The sequence below is a fragment of the Tachyglossus aculeatus genome (genome assembly GCF_015852505.1).
Source record: "Tachyglossus aculeatus isolate mTacAcu1 chromosome 12 unlocalized genomic scaffold, mTacAcu1.pri SUPER_6_unloc_1, whole genome shotgun sequence".
In the NCBI taxonomy this organism is placed as follows: domain Eukaryota; kingdom Metazoa; phylum Chordata; class Mammalia; order Monotremata; family Tachyglossidae; genus Tachyglossus; species Tachyglossus aculeatus.
This window is the reverse complement of record NW_024044828.1, coordinates 15,423,314-15,442,280: the sequence shown is the minus strand read 5'-3', so window position 1 is coordinate 15,442,280 and position 18,967 is coordinate 15,423,314. Positions and strand designations below refer to the sequence as shown.

The 18,967-nt window shown below is 46.2% G+C and overlaps 1 protein-coding gene across 1 annotated transcript in view; it reads right to left on the bottom strand.

Annotated features, from left to right (window-relative positions):
• The window catches only part of IL2RA (interleukin 2 receptor subunit alpha), a 38,411-nt gene that overhangs the window by 2,457 nt on the left and 16,987 nt on the right, over positions 1-18,967 (bottom strand). The window contains exons 2-7 of the mRNA XM_038740888.1: positions 8,536-8,721; positions 3,504-3,593; positions 2,750-2,947; positions 1,671-1,766; positions 802-921; positions 228-294 (exon numbers count right to left, since the gene is read on the bottom strand). Of these exons, the coding sequence (XP_038596816.1) occupies positions 228-294; positions 802-921; positions 1,671-1,766; positions 2,750-2,947; positions 3,504-3,593; positions 8,536-8,721 (757 nt within the window). The remainder of the gene's footprint in view (positions 1-227; positions 295-801; positions 922-1,670; positions 1,767-2,749; positions 2,948-3,503; positions 3,594-8,535; positions 8,722-18,967) is intronic.

Sequence of the window (18,967 nt, the reverse complement as noted above, 5' to 3'; positions counted from 1 at the left end):
GAGTATATGACTGCTTGTGGTCAAGTTCCTTGGCAAGGGAGAGCCAGCTCTACTCAATTTGCCCTGATGGAAATAATAATAGTAATGATGATGAAATAATGCTTACTATGTGCTAAGTGCTGGGGTAGATACAAAATGATCAAATCAGGCACATTCCCTGCCCCACCCAGTGCTCACAGTCCAAGAGGGAGGAAGACTAGGTGGCCTGAGGATAGAAGACAGCTTACCCCCATCTTCTCCACGTGATCCACCCTAAGAAGATGACCATGATGAACATACAAGCACAGACAGCAACTGCCAAGAAAGCATAAAGTTGGAAGATCTTAGTACATTGGAGCATCCCCCCAACCCCCCCACACCACACCAGCACCCCCACCCATCCCAGGAGGCCTGAGGGAAGAGTTGGAGTGGATTGAAATTACCCACATATTGCCCTGAACCTGGGGGTTGGAACTAAGGTGGAGCCAGGAGGAAGGGCGGATGGGGAGAAGATCATAGAGCCTCAAGACTGAGAGCTGCTTTGGCCTGTGCAGTTGTATGTGCACATATGTTTCCCCTCAGTAGTTTTTTAATTAATCCACTCCTGAATATTGGAACGAGAACATTCTAAGAATGATTCCTTCATTGATTTATTTTATATACTTGGTACTGACTGTATTCATTATTCCTTCAGTTTACTCTTTCCCTGATCCATCCAGCCCTTCCCCAGAAGGATGGGGGAATGAAAGGTCCATTATTGGTTACAGTACCCCTATCCTGGGCTGACTCCTGGGCCGATGAGAGAGGAAAACAGATGCCTACCGAGGGGAGAGCCAGGCATACCCGCTATCTGGTGTTCTAGGGTGGAAAAAAACGCCAAAATATTTGTGGTATTTGTGGGTTTGATGACCAGGACTGCGGAAGTTGCCATTTTTTCAGGATCTGTGGAAAACAAGCACATGTCACAGTCAGGTTAGGATTTTATTGGGCCCAAGGTAGCAGAAACCTCTGAGCTGGAGACCCTCTGCCCCCCAATCACTCCCTCTTGGCCACTGTGACTGTGCCCATGCCCCCAGCCTCTTGGTATCTATCAATCAATAGTATTTATTGAGCACTTATTCTATAGAGAGAACTGTGCTGAGCACTTGGCAGAGTACAATAGAGTTGGTAGACGTGATCCCTGCCCTCAAGGAGCTTACAATTTAGAAGGGAAAAAAGACACTCAAAAAAGGCTGCAAGTAGGAGGAATCAAAAGAGTGAAAAGATATTACTTAAGGGCTCCGGGATTTATCAGAGGAGTATGAGTACCCAAGTGCTAAGGTAACATGCAAGGACTGAAGTGGCAATGCTGAAGCAAAATTTAGCCCCAGGCCCTTGCTGCATGTGGGATGCTGTCTGGATGGCCGCGGGGGTCCTTGCTAGCCGCTGGGGTCCCTCCAAGCAAGGACTACAAATGCTGATCAGCTATCCTTTTTTGCCTAGTAGCCCTGCATGGGGGTCTAGCCAGAAGTCTGAAATCACTGTGGCCCCACGGGCTAAAGAATGACCCAGAGATTCAGGGAGCTAAACTAGGGGAGCAGGTTCTAATCCTGCCACTGGTCTGATGAGTGACCTTGGGTGAGCTACTTCTTCCTCTCCATTCCCTGTATCGTTCACCCAGTTGAACGGTTCTCCCCTCAGAGACTCGGTACCTGTCGGGCCTGAGGTGGTGATCAGGGGGCAGTTGGTTGAATACTCAGTGGTGTGGTCATTTCCTGGCTCCAGGGGAGGGGATGGATCTGAGTCATCTGGAAGAGAGAGAGAGAGTCTAAGAGGAAGCACTGCAGATGAATCCAACTCCCTTGCTAATGGGTGATGCCCCCCTTCCAGCTCAAGGGGACTGTTTAACACTGTAGTGCTAGGGGAGTTAACAACATCAGAGTCCAAAGGGAGCCTGGACTATTAAAGCCGGTGGTGCAGCCCTCTGACCCTTTTCCAATCATTCTCCTGACTCCTTCTCTTCTCAGCAGGCTGTTAGGAGTTCTGCATCTCATCCAAAGCCACACTGGAGCACCTAAGCTACACATTGTGTTCGTTCTGCATCTCATCCAAAGCCACACTGGAACACCTAAGCCACGCACTGTGTTCATTCATCCCCCTTAGTTGAGGTCACTGCCTCGTCAAGTATTTCCCTTTATTGACACCCCTTTCCTCCTCCCACTCCTAACCAAAGGTCCCTCAATGCACCACATGGGTAAATCCATATCCTTGGCTCTTCCATTCTCCCTCTGGCTGCCTGCCTTTAGATCTCATTGTGTCACACACTCTAGGTGCATCTGATGATGTTGAGGATGATGCTTATCAGTGCCTCCACCGGGGACTTTCAAAGTTAAGGAAACAGGTTCCTTGCTCAGAAAATGATGGTATTTGTTAAGCACTTACTATGTGCAAAGCACTGTTTTCAGCACTGGGGAGGTTACAAGGTGATCGGGTTGTCCCGCTGGGGGCTCACAGTTTTAATCCCCATTTTACAGATGAGGTAACTGAGGCACAGAGCAGTTAAGTGACTTGCCCAAAGTCACACAGCTGACAGTTGGTGGAGCCGGAATTCAAACCCATGACCTCTGACTCCAAAGCCCGTGCTCTTTCCACTGAGCCACGCTGCTTCTGAGCCACGATGAAAGGTGAGGTTGGTAAGGACAGTGAAGGGATCCTAAAATGTCATTTTAGTCATTATCTGGCCTCTCCCAGGGCCCATGTTGGTGAATAATTGGGAATGACCTGCACTCACTGGCATGAATACACTTGAAATTGAGCGTGGTCCATTTCAGCTTTCCACAGATCCTCTTGCAGATGCTCTCTGCAGGGAGTGGTGATTGTGACTTGTAATCTTTGTTGCACTTGTACTGGAGCTTCTGCCCCGGGTAGAAGTTGACCATATTTTCCAAGGGTTTGGCATGCTTCAGGTCTGGAGGCGCCTTGCAGTGATCTGTGGGGGTAAAGTAAGGAGCAGGGCAGGGGGGTTCAAGTCACCTTAAATCAGGAGGAAGGTGTAGGACATTTGGAAAGTGCAAAAATACAGAATAGGACAAAGCTTCGCTGAGGCAAAAACCCCAAATGGGTGGGGAATCAGCAGCCCAGTGGGAGAGCCCATTCCTACGAAGCAGGTTTGGGAGTTTAGGGGTTTCTGCCCCAGCAGCAGGGCTGAATTTCCCCAAGTCCCCCCTTCTAGCTTCTTCTAGTCCTGCTCATTTTCCCTCACCCCAGCCCTCCCCAATGCAACTTTTTATTTGCAATGAGCAATAGGGAGGCAACTTCAAGAAAGGCGGGTGGGGCCCTTGTGGCTCTTTTGCCAGAAAGCAGCAAACTTATCCTGTAAAGCTGCCAAGTGAGACATGCCCTAAGGCAGGGAAAGATGCAGAGAGCCTCTTGGACGTTGCTAAATTTTTATATAAATCTTCCATCTTTAGGAAAAAGTCACGATGCCCTACTGGGGGCTTTAAAGAGTCTAGGTTGGGGAACAGTCTGTGACAGCAGTCTCTTACCTGCATACTTGGGTGGGTCATTAGCACTGTCAGCCGACCGTTCGTGAGGTGTGCTTGGGGGTTGTTCAGTAGGAAGTCTATTTGCATTAGCTGTGAAGAAGACCGAGTTTAGAATAGGGTACAGGAGGACCTAACCCTTAGCATCACTTGTTTTCTTGCTCATGCGAGTGGGCTTTGGCACTGGATGGTCTGACATCTACCACTGAGTCAGAAGCTGCCTAGCACTTGTTTTATGATGCTTTGCAGAGGCAGGATAGATATTGCACTAGACTGTAAGTTCAGTGTGGGCAGGGAACTCGTCTACCAACCCTATGGAATTGTACTCTCCCAAGCGCTTAGTACACAGTAGTCAGTCAATCATATTTATTGAATGCTTACTGTGTGAAGAGCACTGTCCTAAGTGCTTGGGAGAGTACAATATAACAGACATATGCCCTGCCCACATCAAGCTTACAGTCCGGAGGGGGAGACAAACATTAATATAAATAAATAAAATTACAGAAAAGTGCTGGAGGGCTGGGATAAGGGATGAATAAAGGGAGAAAGTCAGGGCGATGCAGAAAGAAGTGGAAGAGGGCTTAGTCAGGGAAGGCCTCTTGGAGGAGATGGGCTTTGAAGGAGGGGGCAGTAATCGTCTGTCAGATATGAAGAGGGAGGGTGTTTCAGGCCAGAGACGGCACATAGGCTAGAGGTTGGCGGTGAGATAGATGAGATTGAGTTACAGTGAGAAAGTTTTTTTTAAATGGCATTTATTAAGTGCTTACTATGGGCGAAGCACTGTTCTAAGCGCTGGGGAGGTTACAAGGTGATCAGGTTGTCCCACGTGGGGCTCACAGTCTTGATCCCCATTTTACAGATGAGGGAACTCAGGCACAGAGAAGTTAAGTGACTTGCCCAAAGTCACACAGCTGACAATTGGCAGAGCCAGGATTTGAACCCATGACCTCTGACTCCAAAGCCCGTGCTCTTTGCACTGAGCTACGCTACTTCTCAAGGTTGGCTTTAGAGGAGTGAAGTTCGCAGGCTGAGTTGGAGAAGGAGAGTAGCGAGGTGAGGTAAGAGGGGGCAAGGTTATGGAGTGCTTTAAAGCCATGCAGAAAGTGCTCAATAAATATCATCGATCGATTGATTGATAGACTGATGGTCAGGGATGTGGCTTTCCATTGTAATCCATTCCTCTCCCCCCCACTGACTGATCGAATGATCTCTGCCCCTGACCTGCCCCCTTTGTGCCTCAGTTTCTTCACCCATGCCCACTTGGCAGGGTCCCTGTCCTTGAAGAGCTTGCAGTCTTTCGAGGACTGCATAGGAGAGTTCTGCATCCTCTGAATTGGGTAGTTTGCTATATGAGCTTTGAAAATCCACAAATCTTTTTACCTTCAAAGGTCTACCCACATATCCTCAAAACCTTCCCTTATTAGTTAATACGAGCCAAGCACTGTGCTATGGACTTTTTATGATATTCCTTAAGCATTTACTATGTGTCAAATGCACATCCAAGTTCTGGGTTAGAAACAAGTTAATTAGGTTAGATACAGTCCCTGTCCCATATGGGGTTCACAGTCTAAGTAGGTGGAGAAACAGGTATTTAATCCCCTTTTACAGTTGAGGAAACTGAGGCACAGAGAAGTGAAATTACTTGTCCAAGGTCACACAGCAAGCAATTGGTGGATGCAGCATTAGAACTCAGGTCCTCTAACTCCCTGGACCGTGCTCTTTCCACTAGGCCAAACTGCTTCTCTTGAGATAGATAATACAAATTTCTTCAGTTACCACTTAACCCTTATGTACCTCTCTTTAAAATGTACCTACTGTTTCTATTCTTTTACTTTTTATTATCATTATTATTTTAAAAGATAATAGCAATAATAATAATGGTATTTATCAAGCACTGGGCTAAGCACATGGGTTGATACAAGATAATCAGATCGGACATAGTCCCTAGTCTAAAAAAGGAGAACAGGTTTTTGGGGTTTTTTTTCAATTCCCATTTTACAGATGAGGAAGCTGAGTCACAGAGAAGTAAGTGACTTGACCAAGGTCACACAGCAGTCCAGTGGCAGACCTGAGAGACTAGAATCCAGGTCTCTTGACTCCCAACCCAATGCTCTTTTCATTTGGCTCCAGGTTCTTATCTTTCTCCTACAGGCTTCAGGCTTTTGTGTTTCATGCTTATTTTCTTTGGCCTGGCCTACCCTGTGGGTAGGCGGGGATGGTTTGCTAACTAAAGATTGTTTACGTGGGGGAGTGGAGAGCCGGAGGACTTCAACTCCAAGATCCATTCTTTTACTTGTCTTGACACTGTGGCTCTGTTGGCTCTGTTTTTTGTTGGTGTTTGCAATCCGCTGTTACCTTAGTCTTTATCTGCTTATTCCTATCTAGAATATGAGCCTCATGTGGGACAGGGGCTGTGTCTGATCCGGGATAAAGGTATCCACCTCCGCACTTTGCACAGTATTCAGCCCTCCCTTAGTAAGCGCTTAATAAATAGCATAATTAACCAAGCCATTAGTTGGCCACTGCAGCAGTCCTGCATATATCTATTTATTGTTGACTTGTTTATTCACTTGTACCAGAAGTTTCTATAAGGCAGGGGATGTGTTCTTGAAACACCTCTTGTTAATGGGAAAAATGTGTTCATTCCTACTGAATGAGTGGCTACTTTAATGGATTAAGGAGTAGATGTCTCAAAGACACCACCATGAGGGATATTTTTCTAAACAAATTCCCACATTATTGCTCTATCCGCCACTAGCAGATTGCTTAACTCCCTAGCCATCCATTGTCATTTCCCTGTATACCTACTGTACATACCGTTAAGTTGCAGAAACACCAAGTCATGTGTGGAACAGTTCAGTAAGGCTGAGAGGGAGCCTGGGAAAACATCAACCTTGGACTGACACCGCTAGCGAACATCGTGGCTCAGTGGGAAAGAGCCCGGGCTTTGGAGTCAGAGGTCATGGGTTCAAATCCCGGCTCCGCCACTTGTCAGCTGGGTGATTTTGGGCAAGTCACTTAACTTCTCTGTGCCTCAGTTACCTCATCTGTAAAATGGGGATGAAGACTGTGAGCCCCACGTGGGACAACCTCATCACCTTGTATCCCCCCAGTGCTTAGAACAGTGCTTTGCACATAGTAAGCGCTTAATAAATGCCATTATTATTATTATTATTATTATTATTCTCATACCGAATCGTCTTTTGCTAACTTGTGGATAGTGTTGCCTTAGAAGGAACTGGAGTTGGGGGGACAACGTTCCTTAATTCTTCCACCCTGTTATATCCAAATCATGTAATTTTTATATCCAAATCATGTAATAAATACAGCGCTTAGAACAGTGCTTTGCACATAGTAAGCGCTTAATAAATGCAATTATTATTATTACTATTATTATTATGTAATCAATCAATCATCAATCAATCATATTTATTGAGCGCTTACTATGTGCAGAGCACTGTACTAAGCGCTTGGGAAGTACAAATTGGCAACATATAGAGACAGTCCCTACCCAACAGTGGGCTCACAGTCTAAAAGGGGGAGACAGAGAAAAAAAAACCAAACATACTAACAAAATAAAATAAATAGAATAGATATGTACAAGTAAAATAAATAAATAAATAGAGTAATAAATATGTACAAACATATATACATATATACAGGTGCTGTGGGGAAGGGAAGGAGGTAAGATGGGGGGATGGAGGGGGGGCATGTAATGAAAACACATGTTGAAAGCATAACTGGGTGTAGCTATGATTTGAGTCTTTCCCCTCCCTCTTTCATTTATTATATTTGACGTGTAGAGAAGCAACATGGCTTAATGGATAGAGCACAGGACTGAGAGTCAGAAGGACCTGGGATTATTTATTTATTTATTTATTTATAATGGCATTTATTAAGCACTTACTATGTGCAAAGCACTGTTCTAAGCGCTGGGGAGGTTACAAGGTGATCAGGTTGTCCCACGTGGGGCTCACAGCCTTAACCCCCATTTTACAGATGAGGTAACTGAAGCACAGAGAAGTTAAGTGACTTGCCCAAAGTCACACAGCTGACAATTGGCAGAGCCGGGATTTGAGCCCATGACCTCTGACTCCAAAGCCCGGGCTCATTCCAGTGAGCCACGCTGCCTCTCACGCTGGTTCTAATCAGCACTCTGCCACTTATCTGCTGTGTGACCTTGAGTAAGTCACTTCATTTCTCTGTGCCTCAGTTACCTGATCTGTAAAATGGGGATTAAGAGTGTGAGCACCAAGTGGGACAGGGATGGTGTCCTACCTGTACATATCTATTCTATTTATTTTATTTTGTTAGTAAGTTTGGTTCTGTTCTCTGTCTCCCCCATTTAGACTGTGAGCCCACTGTTGGGTAGGGACTGTCTCTCTATGTTGCCAACTTGTACTTCCCAAGCACTTAGTACAGTGCTCTGCACACAGTAAGCGCTCAATAAATATGATTGATTGATTGATTAACTAGTATCTACCCCAGTACTTAGAAAGGTGCTCAGCACATAGTAGACACTTAACAAATACCGTTATTATTATTTATTATTATTATTGACTATTCTGTCTACTCCCTTTCCCGCAGTAGATTTAGTCAGTCAGTCAATCATATTTACTGAGCACTTACTGGGTTTAGAGCACCATACTAAGCGGTTGGGAGAGTACAGTATAACAATGTAACAGACATATTCCCTGCCCAGCATCCTGCCTTTCATTTCCTTTGTACATTCCCTAAGTGAGCAATAGAGTGCTCCGCAGAGTGTGGTTGCAGAATGCTGTGAAATAATGTGTCAGCTCCTCAAGGGCAAGGCTCTTTCATCTTTCTTTTTCATAGAAATACAAGATCCTACAAGCTGCTGCCTGGGTGATGGAGATAGACGGAAACAGTTTTTTGAAGTCAGGAGAGTCATTTTCTAGGATGGACCAATTTTTGATTCTAGTCTCTACAGCTCAGTTAATTTTGCAAACAACTAAACCTCTTGAGAGTACTGAATGATTTCCCTGGTAAAGTAGAAAAGAAACCTCTCACGTACATGCAGGAAAGCACTCAAATGTGTCCCATTCCAGGTGTCCAGAGCGGTTCTTGCACTCAATAAAATGGTCACTGCCTTGTCTTCTTATATAGCCTTCGATGCAGCGGTAGACTAGTTGGCTGCCTTTCAAGTAGCTCTCGGCCGTGTACTCGGCAAACGGGATCTTGTTGGGTGGAGGGCATTTTTCTGCAAAGAAGAATGATGTGTGTTAGCGGTCAAGATGGCTGTGAGATACCAATGTTAAGGACGTGAGACCATCAGTGACACCTCTACTGGATGAAGCCAATGGTCCATCCAACTCAGTGTCCTGCCTCGCCAGTGGCAACAGGATGCACGCGATGGTCAGTTACCCCTCTGAATTGTGTTTGGGGAAGTCTAGTGGAAAGAGCCCGGTTCTGGAAATCAGAGGACCTGGGTTCTAATCCCAGCTCTGCTACTTACTTGCTGTGTGGCCTTGGGCAAATCACTTCACTTCTCTGGGCCTCAGTTTTCTCATCTGCTAAATGGGGATTCAACACATGTTCTCCCTCCTGCGGAGACTCTGGGCCCCACGTGGGACGTGATTAGTTGATATTTACTCCAGTGCTTAGTATAGGGCTTCATACATAGGAAGCACTTAACAAATACCACAATCATTAATAAAGCTTTTTCAAAGAATTCTGCCATAAGGACCCAGTAATCTGAAAGCTCCTTTAGACTGTAAGCTCCTTGTGGGCTTGGATCATGTCTACCAACTCCATTATAGTGTACTTTCCCAAGTACTCTGTACAGCGCTCTGCACATAGAAAGCCATCAATAAATACCATGGATGGATTGATTGAGAGCTAAAGTGTGGTGACAATAAGAAAAGCATTAAAGACACAATGACGTAGACTGTCAAAAGCACGTGGTATAAGACATGGGCAGATGGATCTGGGATAGAGCAGTCGGGACTGGGGAGGTGGAGGTTTTTGTTTTTGTTTTGGGAGGGGGTTTTGAACAGGGCCTTTGTTCAGGGTGCCAGTAGAGAGATAGAGTCTGAAGCAGAGTCAGGCGTCCACACGGCAGCTGAAGTTACAAACCAAGACATGCCTAGTGGATAGAGCACAAGCCTGGGAGTCAGAAGGACATGGGTTCTAATCCTGCCTTGGCTATTTGTCTGCTGTGTGACCTTGGACAAGTCACTTCACCTCTCTGTGCCTCAGTTACCTCATCTGTAAAATGGGGATTATGACTGTGAGCCCCTTGTGTCCAACCTGATTAGGTTGTAGCTACTCCAGTGCTTAGAACGGTGCCTGGAACATAGTAAGCACTTAACAAATATATATATGGACAGACACATCATGGAGAATGAACTGAAATACAAAAATGTCTCTCCCCTCATCAGTACATCCTCCATGCTGTTGTCTGGATCTTCTTCCTGAAACATCTCCCAGCACTTATCTCTCCATTCCTCAGAAAATTCCAGTGGTTGCCCATCTCCCCCGTTTTCAAACAAAAACTACTTATGATTGACTTCTAGGCTCTCCATTGCTTTCTCCATGTTACATATTGACTCCTTTCCAACTCACCTTCCAACTGTATCGATTATTTCATATTCATTGTGTGCCCCTTTTCTGTGTTAAATGCATGCAAACTTGGTACCATTTCCCCTATAAGACCATTAATCAGTCAGTCAATTTATGGTATTTATTTAGCTCATACTGTGTATAGAGTACTGTTAATAAGTGCTTGGGAGAGTAAAATACAATAGAAGTGGTAGACACTTTCCCTGCCCACCAAGAGCTTACAGTCTATAGCAGGAGACAGATGTTAAAATAAATTATGGATATTGTACATAAGTGCTGTAGGGCTGAGGGTGAGGTGACTATCAAGCGCTTAAAGGGGACAGACTCAAATGTAGAGGTGATGCAGAAGGGAGAGGGAGTAAGAGAAAAGAGAGCTTAATCGAGAAAGGCTTCTTGGGGAGATGTGATTTTAGCGAGGCTTTGAAGGTGAATATTTATTATTCTTAATATTTCCATTCTTTTTGGGATTTCCTCTCATTATCACCGTCTTTGTAAACTCAGCTCTCTTCTTTACTTTTCCATTTTGTGTGCTCCTTTTGAGTTGTCCAAGACTGAACTCATCTTCCCCCCCAAACCCTGCCCTCTCCCTGACTTTCCCATCACTGTTGACGGCACTACCATCCTTCCCGTCTCACAAGCCCGCAACCTTGGTGTCATCCTCGACTCCGCTCTCTCGTTCACCCCTCACATCCAATCCGTCACCAAAACCTGCCGGCCTCACCTCCGCAACATCGCCAAGATCCACCCTTTCTTCCCCATCCAAACTGCTACCCTGCTGGTTCAATCTTTCATCCTATCCCGACTGATTACTGCATCGGCCTCCTCTGTGATCTCCCATCCTCCTGTCTCTCCCCACTTCAATCTATACTGCACGCTGCTGCCCGGATCATCTTTGTGCAGAAACGCTCTGGGCATGTTACTCCCCTCCTCAAAAATCTCCAGTGGCTACCAATCAACCTACACACCAGGCAAAAACTCCTCACTCTCGGCTTCAAGGCTCTCCATCACCTTGCCCCCTCCTACCTCACCTCTCTTCTTTCCTTCTACAGCTGAGCCCGCACCCTCCACTCCTCTGCTGCTAATCTCCTCACCGTACCTCGTTCTCGCCTGTCCCACCGTCGACCCCCGGCCCACATCCTCCCCCCTGGCCTGGAATGCTCTCCCTCTGCACATCCACCAAGCTAGCTCTCTTCCTCCCTTCAAAGCCCTACTGAGAGTTCACCTCCTCCAGGAGGCCTTCCCAGACTGAGCCTCCTCCTTCCTCTCCCCCCATCCCCCCCGCCCTACCTCCTTCCCCTCCCCACAGAACCTGTATATATGTTTGTACCGATTTATTACTCTATTTATTGATTTATTTTACTTGTACATATTTATTCTATTTATTTTATTTGGTTAATATGTTTTGTTTTGTTGTCTGTCTCCCCCTTCTCGACTGTGAGCCCGCTGTTGGGTAGGGACCGTCTCTATATGTTGCCAACTTGTACTTCCCAAGGGTTAGTACAGTGCTCTACACACAGTAAGCACTCAATAAATACGATTGAATGAATGAATGAATGAATGAATGAATGAGCTTTAATCGATTGTACACGACACTTCTTTCGGTTCTTGTCTTCCTTTGATATGATAAACCTTCTTGATTACCATCATGTAGTTTCAGTTCTCATTATATTATCATGATTTCTTATTTGAGCCTCGCAACCAAATTCAGTTATCCTCAACCACACAATCTTATCGTTATTTACCAACCCTTGCATCAAATTGCAACCAATGGCAAAGAATTAACATCAGCTGCCCAGCATATTATAACTGGGTTTTGTGTCTATCCAGTTAAGTCATTTCTTGTAGTATTTTTCCATCCTTTTCACAGTTCTTACTCCAATCTCTAATGAATCTACTAGTTTCAAATTTACAGGTTTGATCTGAATTTTGTAGCCTTTTTAGGTGGCAAAAGTTTCATATTCTCTTATCTCATTTGAAATTTCCATTTTTCAGTCATCTCCTTAGTCTTTGATATAGAGAAATCTCTGAATTACCAAGAGGTGGTTCTATTTTTAAACTCTGAGCTATTAATAAACCTCCCTCGAGAAGCCCCCCCTCGAGCCCTATATTCTCCAGGCTAAATAACCCCAATTTCTTTAACCTTCCCTCTTCAGTCCTGTAAAATGTCCATGAGGGAAGGCAGGTTATATAGAGGATTGTGGAGGGAGTCGAATGGGGTTCCCCTGGCCTCAGATGCTTTGAGGGAGACACCATTTTTTTCCCTGCGGTTTTTGCTACCTGAGGGAATGGAGTTCACCTCATTAGGCAGCTGGGAGTGGCTGATTAGAATTTTAATTTAGGAACTCTGTTGTATTGTACTCTCCCACACACTTAGCGCAGTGCTCTGCATACAGTAAGTGCTCAAAAAATGCCGCTGATGATGATTTCACCCCATCACTCTCTGCTCAGTCAGCCTGCCAGGCTCTGGACCTGTGGAGATAGCTAGGGATTAGGGTGGGGACGCCAGGGGATTTGTTTCACACTATAACTAGATTTATATTGGGCACCCAACAGATAATAATGATAATAATAGTATTTGTTGAGCACCTACTATGTACTAAACACTGTTCTAAGTAGTGTTTTGAGGCAAGCCAAGTGAAAGGAGAAAAAGGAACTTGACCAACAGGCCTTTCTTTTAAAACCCCACCCAATGCCTTGAAAACATAGCCCCGCTCTTGGGCTTCTCACTCAAACGATTTTCTCTTCATCTGAATGATTTTCTGGAAATTCCCACCCGTCTCTTGTCGGTGAGCCTCTGGGGCTCGAACAGGAAATGGGTGGAAAGGTGAAGTCATCCTCATCCTTACCACAGAGGTTTAGCTTTCCTGGAAGATGTCTTTCCTAGAAGTTAAAATCCGCCCCTAGCCTGGTTGGTCTTTATATTTTATTTTTCTAGATTTGGTAGATTTCTTTGTGGTTGGGGGGAGAAAACAAGAAGCAAGATGGCCTAATGGATAGAGCATGGGTCTGGGAATCAGGAGGACCTGGGTTTTAATCTCATTATTTGTCTGCTGTGTGACCTCGGGCACTTAATTTCTCTGTGCTTCATTTACCTCATCTGTAAAATGGGGATTAAGACTGTGAGCCCCATGTGAGACATGGAATGTGTCCAACCTTGTATCTACCCCAGCACTTAGTACAGTGACTGGCACATAGTAAGAACTTAACAAATGCTACTGGAAAAAAAAAAACAGGACAAGACAAAAGCTTGCTCTGGGCAAGGAACATGTCTACCAGCTCTGTTGTATTGTACTCTCCAAAGCACTTAGTACAGTCCTCTGCACAGAATAAGCTCTCAATAAATACCATTGATTGATGGATTGACAACAGGATGGTGGACAATTCCAGTTCCTGGAGCATCAGGACGTTGTGTCTCAGAATCTCCCCCCTCCCCACCCTTCCTTTCCTCCTGGAAGGTACCATTTGGTAAAGGAGTCTGACTAATAGCAGGATTAGATCGTAAACTCCTGGAGATTGTTGATTGGGTATCTTAATTTTATTGTCCTCTCCCTGGTGCTTAGCACAGGGCTTCGCTCTGAGTAGGTGCTCAACACCTGCCATTGATGGAGACACGTGGAAGGTGTCGCAAGACCAGAACTCAGATCTCCTGACTGAGACGAACCTGTGCCCTCTTCTCATGCCTAGGCTGCACCACCTTCTCCCAGACTCTCACCCTGCAGGAGAAATTCCCCTCTTGGGCTTAATTGGTTTTTAAGAAGAGAGGAGGGTTTGAGGGAAAAGAAGCCGTCTCTTGCGCTCTCTGCCCAGAGTTGGTTCTACAGTGAAGTGCACTGCGGAAAGAACTAAGTAGGTGGTGAGATGCCTTGTGCGAGGAGATTGCTGTCCAACTCAGATGGACAGATCAGCCCGGTTCTGGTGGAAACTGTAGGTTGGGTGGGGAGCCCATGGGGGCAGAAATTAGCTTCCACTGGAACTGGTCTCGGGTACCGGGATGCTCCCGCCTCCCTCCTTCTTTCCCCCACTCCCCACCCCGCCACCGAGGTTCTAAGGCATCACACCCTTCCTCACCACCTTCTGGTAGGGCTCAGGTCAGTCTGGGACCCTACATCCACAGATGTGGATCCCTTCAAATCCCTACTGAGAGCTCACCTCCTCCAAGAGGCCTTCCCAGACTGAGCCCAGACTGAGCCCCCTTTTTCCTCTCCTCCTCCCCATCCCCCCACCCTACCTCTTCCCCTCCCCACAACACCTGTATATACGTTTGTACAGATTTATTACTCTATTTATTTTACTTGTACATATTTACTATTCTATTTCTTTTGTTAATGATGTGCATCTAGCTTTAATTCTATTTGTTCTGACCACTTGACACCCGTCCACATGTTTTGTTTTGTTGTCTGTCTCCCCCTTCTAGACTGTGAGCCTGTTGTTGGGTAGGGGCCGTCTCTGTATGTTGCCGACTTGTGCTTCCCAAGCGCTTAGTACAGTGCTCTGCACACAGTAAGTGCTCAATAAATACTATTGAATGAATGAATGAATGAATGAGCAACCTTAACTCCACCTTGAGAGTCGGGGGACTAGAACTGACCCGGGCACTCCGGGGTCCTAGTGATAGGGAATGTGCACAGCCTGCCCAGAACCCCCAGAGTCATTGCCCATGGGAAGGGGACCCTTAGGAGAGAGGCTGACCTACCCAGTTCATCTGTCTCTATGTGTTGCCAATTTGTACTTCCCAAGCGCTTAGTACAGTGCTCTGCACATAGTATGCGCTCAATAAATACGATTGATTGATTGATTGATTGATTGCCACCAGGCCAGCCTCAGGGCTGAACCGTCATTTGGCTTCCTGTGACACTTTCCCAGAGAGGCAGCCACTGTTCATCATCATCATCATCATCAATCATATTTATTGAGTGCTTCCTATGTGCAGAGCACTGGACTAAGCGCTTGGGAAGTACAAATTGGCAACATATAGAGACAGTCCCTACCCAACAGTGGGCTCACAGTCTAAAAGGGGGAGACAGAGAACAAAACCAAACATACTAACAAAATAAAACAAATAGAATAGATAGGTACAAATAAAATAAATAAATAAATAAATAGAGTAAAAAAATATGTACAAACATATATACATATATACAGGTGCTGTGGGGAAGGGAAGGAGGTAAGATGGGGGGATGGAGAGGGGTTGTTCCCCCCAACCCTGACCTCTGGGCCAAGTGCTTTCCTATTCAGCTCTCGGGGGCTTCCCCATCTCCAGGGCGGCCCAGGCAGACCCCATGGGTTGAGCCATCTCCGGGAGGGAGCGAGGCAGTGGGGAGAACCGAGGGCTGACTCATCCCAGACCCTGCCCTTTGAGCCAGCACCCCCCCCCGCCCCGGAGCCTTAACCCAATTCTGGGTTTGAGGTTTCATCGCTCAGCCAAACTACCCCATTGGCGTCACACCTCCTACTGCTTCCACCGAACGGTCCTCGTATCGAATCCTCCTAACCTTAGCGGGGCTAACGGGCAAGGCAGGGACGTGGGTTCTAATGCCGGTTCTGCCACTTGTCTGCTGTGAGACCTTGGGCAAGTCACTTAACTTCTCTGTGCCTCAGTTACCTCATCTGTAAAATGGGGATTAAGACTGTGAGCCCCACGTGGGACAACCTGATTACCTTGTATCTACCCCAGCTCTTAGAACAGCGCTTGGCACACAGTAAGCACTTAACAAATGCCATTATTACTATTATTATTATTAATAATAATAGTTGGGTAGGGACTGTCTCTATATGTTGCCAGTTTGTACTTCCCAAGCGCTTAGTACAGTGCTCTGCACATAGTAGGCGCTCAATAAATACGATTGATGATTATTATTATTATTATCATTAATAAGGCACTCTGAGGGCTGTACTGCAGACACAGTTAGCGAAGGGAAAGACATTCCTCGCCTTCCACCTCCGTCCCCCCAACTCCACAGCGGTGAGAATGTCCCTTATTCCTTCATTCCATCTAATTTATTGAGGGCCTACTGTGTGCAGAGCACTGTACTAAGCATATGGGAGAGTACAGTGCAACAATAAACAGACACATTCTCTGCCAACAATGAGCTTACAGACTGGAGGATACAGAGGATGCAGTCTTATCTCCATATTCATCTCTTGGTGGAGGTCGGATGCAGAGTTACAGGGGCATAGGATCAAAGACCACCATCTGTGGTAGGGGACCTGTTCTCCCCTCCCACCATTACCGGTCTGGCAGCGGAAGAGGAGGCAGGTTCGCTAAATGTGAGGATTGATGTTGAAATGGCCCGTCTCCGACCTGAGGCTCTTCACCGCCTCAGTGTTAATAATGATACTAATAATAATGATAATTGTGGTATTCGTTTAGTATTTCCTATGTGCCAAACACTGTACTAAATGCTAAGGTCAATACAAGATAACTAGGACCCGCAGAGGGCTCACAGTCTGAGGGGGCGGGAGAACAGGTATTGAATCCCCATTTTGCAGGTGAGGGAACGAAGCCACAGAGAAGTTAAGTGATTTTCCCAAGGTCACACAACAGGCACGTGGTGGAGCCGGGATTAGAACCCAGGTCCTCTGACTCTCAGGATCGTGCTCTTTCCACTAGGCCACACTGCTTCCCAGTGGGATCTCTTCAAGCGTCCAGGTAGCAAGACCAGAGGCGGATGTGCAGAGAGGCTAAATGATTGCGTGGAGACCTGGGCAACTTCCCAAATCGCAGACTGGCCCTGGGCCTCAGCTGGTATATCCTGGTTCCTATAGTGATAGCCACGGGTCTGCTTGTATTCTCATAGCCAAGGTCTAGGTTTTCTCTTTGGCGTGTGGAAATATTGTGCCTGAGAGCAGTGAAAGGTCCGGGGCTTGTGACAAAATGCTGCCAGAAGAGCGGGGAAGAGGGTGGCAGTAGAGGCTGGGCATAGTGGGCCAACCTCGGGGATATTGCAGACTATAGCTAGTGGAAGCTGGCACAGCAGGGGCTGAGTTGTTGGCTCCCCCTTGTTCAGTGGTTTGGAAGGATGTTGAAAGAAAAAGAGCTTGAAGGGGACTAGTGGGGAGGTGAGAAAGAAGCAGAAGCTGAAGAGATTTATGGCATTTGACGGTAAAGGAGGAACATCTAAAAGCTAGGTCAAAATGTAGAGAAGCTCAGTGACAGCTGAGTGAAAATTAGCATCAGTGCATGTTAGTTGGGGCAGGTTGTGGACCAGAGCAGCAGGGCTGACTCCTTAGGTGTATTGTTGTATCATCATCATCATCATCATCAATCATTTATTGAGTGCTTACTGTGTGCAGAGCACTGTACTAAGCGCTTGGGAAGTACAAGTAGGCAACATATAGAGACAGTCCCTACCCAACAGTGGGCTCACAGGCTTAAAGGGGGAGACACTGAACAAAGCCAAACATACTAACAAAATAAAATAAATAGAATAGATACGTACAAGTAAAATAAATACATAAATAAATAGAGTAATAAATATGTACAAGCATATGTACATATACACAGGTGCTGTGGGGAAGGGAAGGAGGTAAGATGGGGGGATGGAGAGGGGGACGAGGGGGAGGAGGTGAGCTCTCAGTTGTACAATTACTCTCCCAAATGCTTAGTACAGTACTCTGCACAGAGTACATGCTCAATAAATACAATCGAATGAATAAATGAATAAAGCCCAAGTTTCAGCACCTCTCACCAACCTGTTCTTCCCTTTGTACAAAAAAAAGAAATCCATCCCTCTTTCTTTCCCGTCTCCCTCAGGGCCAGTAAGAGAAGATGGCCCAGAAACCAATTCAACAGGTCCTCAGCCTCTCCTATGAATTGTGGTTGCTGTGAAAAGCTGGCAGGAAGGAGTTGAGGGATTTGGGGGGTGTTTGTTTTTTGTGTGTGTTTTTACGCCCTTTAAAGCCGAATGTGGCTTCCAAACCAGCTTCTGTGCCTGAAAGAGTTAACCACAAGTTCACCACAGACTGTCAAGCTGATTATAATTAAAGGGTTATCAGATGAAAAACAGTGGGGTGAAAACACACTGTCACTTTCTCTGAAATCTGAATGCTCCTTTCCCTCCAGGGCTCCCTACGTGGCTCCAAAGCCCCCATGCAAGAGTAATCTCAGTAGAAGCTGTGGCCTCTCAAGCCGCAGAGTTTATTCAACTGCTCTAAACCTTTCCCCACCCCCACTTCAGCTAGGAGGAACAGATGGGAGAGGAGGGAAGACTTTCCACCGAGGATGAGGGGCTTCCCCAGGCAGTGAAGAGAAGGCTGGGGAAGGAGGTAGGATGGAGGAGGCAGAAGCTGAGTGGATGGAAATTTGGAAATGTAGGCTGTGAGAAAAAAAGAAGTACCACAACCAGTGCCACCAGAACAACAAAAACCCAGGATTAATGATGCTAAAGGGCAGCGTGGGACATGTCCAGCTGTGAATTCTAATCCCAGCGTGGACTTTTCAGGCAGGGAGGGACTCAGGGGGAAACCGCGGGGTTTTCAGGGAGGGACTTGATCTGGGGTAGGGGTGGGGTGGTAAAGAGGTGTTAACCGGAGGTCTGGTTAAAAAAGTTTACTAGGCCAAACCCGTTTAGGTGAATGCTTGGGTGACACATGGTTAGTTTCCATTTCCCCGGGGAATGAAAGATGGGGTGAGAAAGAGTCATTCAGTCATGATGGCTTTCTACCGCGGACTGCGTACTTGGGGTTTGGGTTAGGTTGGCCACTGATTGCCCTTGTGGGCACCGGACAGGCAGACATCATCATCATCATCATCATCATCAATCGTATTTATTGAGCGCTTACTATGTGCAGAGCACTGTACTAAGCGCTTGGGAAGTACAAATTGGCAACATATAGAGACAGTCCCTGCCCAACAGTGGGCTCACAGTCTAAAAGGGGGAGACATC